Source organism: Myotis davidii, unplaced genomic scaffold (assembly GCF_000327345.1).
Source record: "Myotis davidii unplaced genomic scaffold, ASM32734v1 scaffold1073, whole genome shotgun sequence".
NCBI lineage: Eukaryota > Metazoa > Chordata > Mammalia > Chiroptera > Vespertilionidae > Myotis > Myotis davidii.
Genome location: NW_006285113.1, coordinates 221,557 through 224,955, shown reverse-complemented (window position 1 = coordinate 224,955; position 3,399 = coordinate 221,557). Strand labels below are relative to the sequence as shown.

Sequence of the window (3,399 nt, the reverse complement as noted above, 5' to 3'; positions counted from 1 at the left end):
GAGGGTAGGGGAGGGAGGCTGTGGTGTCAAGGCACCGGCCAGGCCAGAGTTGGAGCCCGATGGCCTACACAGTGCAGGGCCTGTGAGTCAGAAAGGAGCCTGGAGCCGGGACGATAACGGAGCTGGGTTGCAGCAGCGCTGCCCAGGTGTGTGGCACCAGCCAGCAGCCTTGCCCACTGCTTTCCGAGGGGCCTGCTGGTGAGCATGGGGCCTGGGACAGAGGCCTGGGAGGTGGGTGTGGGTGTGGTCGTGGGGGGCACTGAGGGCCCACGGTGGGCACTTTGCTCTCATGCTCAGATTCACTCCTAAAAATCCTATGATGTGGTTACAATACAGATAGTCAGAGTTTACTCACCACTTACCCTGTACCAGATATTATTTTATTTCCATGCATTAACTCAGCTTTACAACAACCCCATGAAGAAGTGGTGTTATTATCTTCACTTTACAGACGATGTATGTGAGGCACAGAGAGGTTCAGTAACCTCCCTCAGGTCACACAGTAGTAAGTAGCAGAGCCCAGATTTGAGCCCAGGCAGACTAGTTCCTAAACACAATGCTGTATTGCCTCTCGCCTACTTTATAATGGGGAAACCGAGGCACAGAGAACTTCGGTGACATGTCCAGGGTCACCCAGCGGGTGAGTATTGGAACTTGGGCGCTCCCAGCCTTCTTCTCCTTGGGGGGGGGGAGTATGAGTTGGGGGGAAAGGGGAGAGAGACCCCAGCTCTCCTGCCCGCCCAGGCTGACTGGCCCCTTCCCGCAGGGGGCGTGTGCATCGCCCAGTCGGTGAAGATCCCGCGGGAGCCCAAGCCGGGGGAGTTTGACAAGATCATCCGGCGCCTGCTGGAGACCTCGAACGCCAGGGGGATCGTCATCTTTGCCAATGAGGATGACATCAGGTGAGGGGGCAGCGGGCAGGGGTGGGAGCCAGGGATCCCTGCTGGTGACCTTCCTGCACAAGTCCGACCCCAGAGAGGGATCCAGAGGGGTCGGGTGGGTGAGTGAGTGAGTGTGGGGCTGGGACACCCCTCAGGCAGGGCCACAGGCTGGTGCTAGTGGGCGCCCCTGTTCTCACCCCTCCCCGTGTCCTGCATCCTTTCTACCAGCCAGGGCTGGGAAGCAGGTACTGTAATGGAGGGGCTACGGCCCGGGGTTAGGGCCAGAGCACCTAGCTGGTGATCCTTCTCTCTCTCCTGCTGGCTCTGTGACCCAGGCAAGTTTTTCAACCTCTCTGGGCTAAGGATGCCTGCTGGTGGTGTTTGAAAACTGCGTGCCGGAATGGCAGAAAGGGCTTAGAGTGGCTGGCACGCAGTAAGTGCCTAATGCACGGTGGCCACTTCTCAGTACCCCCTCCTTTCTTGGTGAGCTCAGGGTAGTGGGGAAAGGCCTGGCCTGTGGTCCTAGTCCTGGCTCGGGGACACACTCACTATGGGCAGTATTGTCCCCTTCCTGGGCCTCAGTTTTTGCATCTGGAGAATGGGAGCAGGTGGAGTCCAGGTGCCAGGACCATGCCGTGCAGCCACCCTGGGCCAGCCCACAGCTTGCACACCTGCCCCCGGTGGTGCCCGAGGCATAGGTCCAAAAACTCGGTGCCTTTAAAAGATAACCCCTGGTCCTGACCGGTTTGGCTCAGTGGATAGAGCGTCGGCCTGCAGACTGAAGGTCCCTCCTTCCTGCCTTTTCCTGTTACCACCTCCCGGAGACTGGACCTCAGGGCCAAGATGGGCCAGGTCTCTATGATTCCCTAGTCTGAGGGGAGACACAGCCCTGCCCTCGGGGAGCCCCAGTCAGAGGGAGGCCACAGCCCCGCTCAGAGTCTGTGGGGGAGGCACACGCCTGCATTTGCAGAGTAGGGTGGGGCAGCAGCCCTGCCCCCCCCACCCCCAGGCCCTGCCCTTAGGGAGCTGGCTGAGCTGCCTCCCTCCCCTTGCTAACCAGCATCCTCTCTGGGCCCCATTCTTTCCCATACTCTCCCCACGTGGTAAAGAGCCCGCCCTGGACTCCTGAGCGACAGGAAGCAGATTTCCCCAGTAGACATTGCCGGGTCCCTAAGTTCTGGAGCATCGGTCAGGCCTCAAAACCCAAAGGCCATCTCGAAGGGAGGCAGCCCTGGCGGTGAAGGGCCAGGGGTGTCCCAGAGTCCACCTGACGCCTCTGAGCGAGCACAGAGGTTGCTCACGGCCCCTCAAAGCTTTAGGCGCCTTACTCCTGGCTCTGGAGGTTCCTGCTGCCCTCGGGTCAGCCCGTTGGGGGCAGGAACAGGGGGTGCGGGGGACGGGAAGGGACCCCTTCTGAGCTCCTTGTCCTCGCTTCAGTCACAGTCCCTGCACTCCTGCCTCCCACTTCCAGCCCACAGCCCAGCACCAGTCAGGGCTCATGCCCACCCAGCCAGGGCTCCTCCGGCCTCCCGCTCAGCTCAGATGGGCTCTGGGAGGGCGGGTGAGGGCGCTGAGTGTGTCCCAGGGAAGAGGCCCCTGGGGGAGGGGAAGTGTGGTGGGAGGTGGGGGCATTTCTGGAAATCCACATGCATTTCCAGAAGCAAACAGAAGTAAAAATAAACCAGGTGACTTTGCAGGGCTGGAGGCTCGGCCATTTCTGGCTGGCAGGATGCGAGCGGGTATTAATAACCGGAGGCGCAGCAGCTTGGGGGGCTGCAAATGTCCAGAGTCAGGAGATGGGAGGAGGGGAGGTGTGGGCTCTGGGGCCTGGAGACAGCTTTCTCCCCGGCTGTCCTTCCCAGGAGGTCGCCTCTGTACAGGCCCAGCAGCACCCCAAGCCTGGGGCTGGGTCCTGGCCTCCGACTTGCTGTGTGGTCTTGAACAAGTTGCTTGCCCCCTCTGAGCTCCAGTGGAAGGAGCTGGTTGGGGGATTCCTCCCAGCTGCCCTGTTCTTCTCCTTGAACATGTGTTTGAGGGGCCACTTAGTCTGCATCTGTTAAGCCTCTGGGGTCTCGGCCCTGTGCTGGGTTCAGGGTCCCTGACTTGATTAAAACCACTGCCAGGGCAGGGGACAAGCACAGCCCGGGGGAGGGGGAGCAGCTCTGTGCGGGACCTGGACTCTGGCACAGAAGGAGGGGGTGACGGGGCACTGCTGGCAGGGGAGCAGCAGGTGCAGAGGGGTGTGTGTGTGCATGTGTGCATGTGCATGCCTGTGTGCATGTGTGTGCATGTAAGTGTGAGAAGCAGTCAAGAGATGTGGGTGTGGGTTTAGGGTAAGGGTGGCTTGAACCTGAGAGGACAGGGGTTGGGCAGATGTAGGTCTGGGAGCCTTGGTCAGACACGGGCAGGTACATGCCTAGGGAAACAGGCCTGGACTTTGCAGGGACAGGTTAGCCCTAAGGGACAGGAGTGGGACTTGGGGAGCACATGGAGCCTGTAGGCAGGCGTGGCCTAGGGT

General features: G+C 60.7%; 1 protein-coding gene across 2 annotated transcripts in view; it reads left to right on the top strand.

Moving 5' to 3' along the window:
• Window positions 1-3,399, top strand: part of GRM4 (glutamate receptor, metabotropic 4) — a 109,872-nt gene that overhangs the window by 64,760 nt on the left and 41,713 nt on the right. Inside the window, exon 3 of one of the 2 annotated variants that reach the window (XM_015558676.1) lies at window positions 767-902. The exons of the other annotated variant lie outside the window; for it this stretch is intronic. Coding sequence (XP_015414162.1) covers window positions 767-902 — 136 coding nt within the window. The remainder of the gene's footprint in view (window positions 1-766; window positions 903-3,399) is intronic. 2 annotated transcript variants of the gene reach the window in all.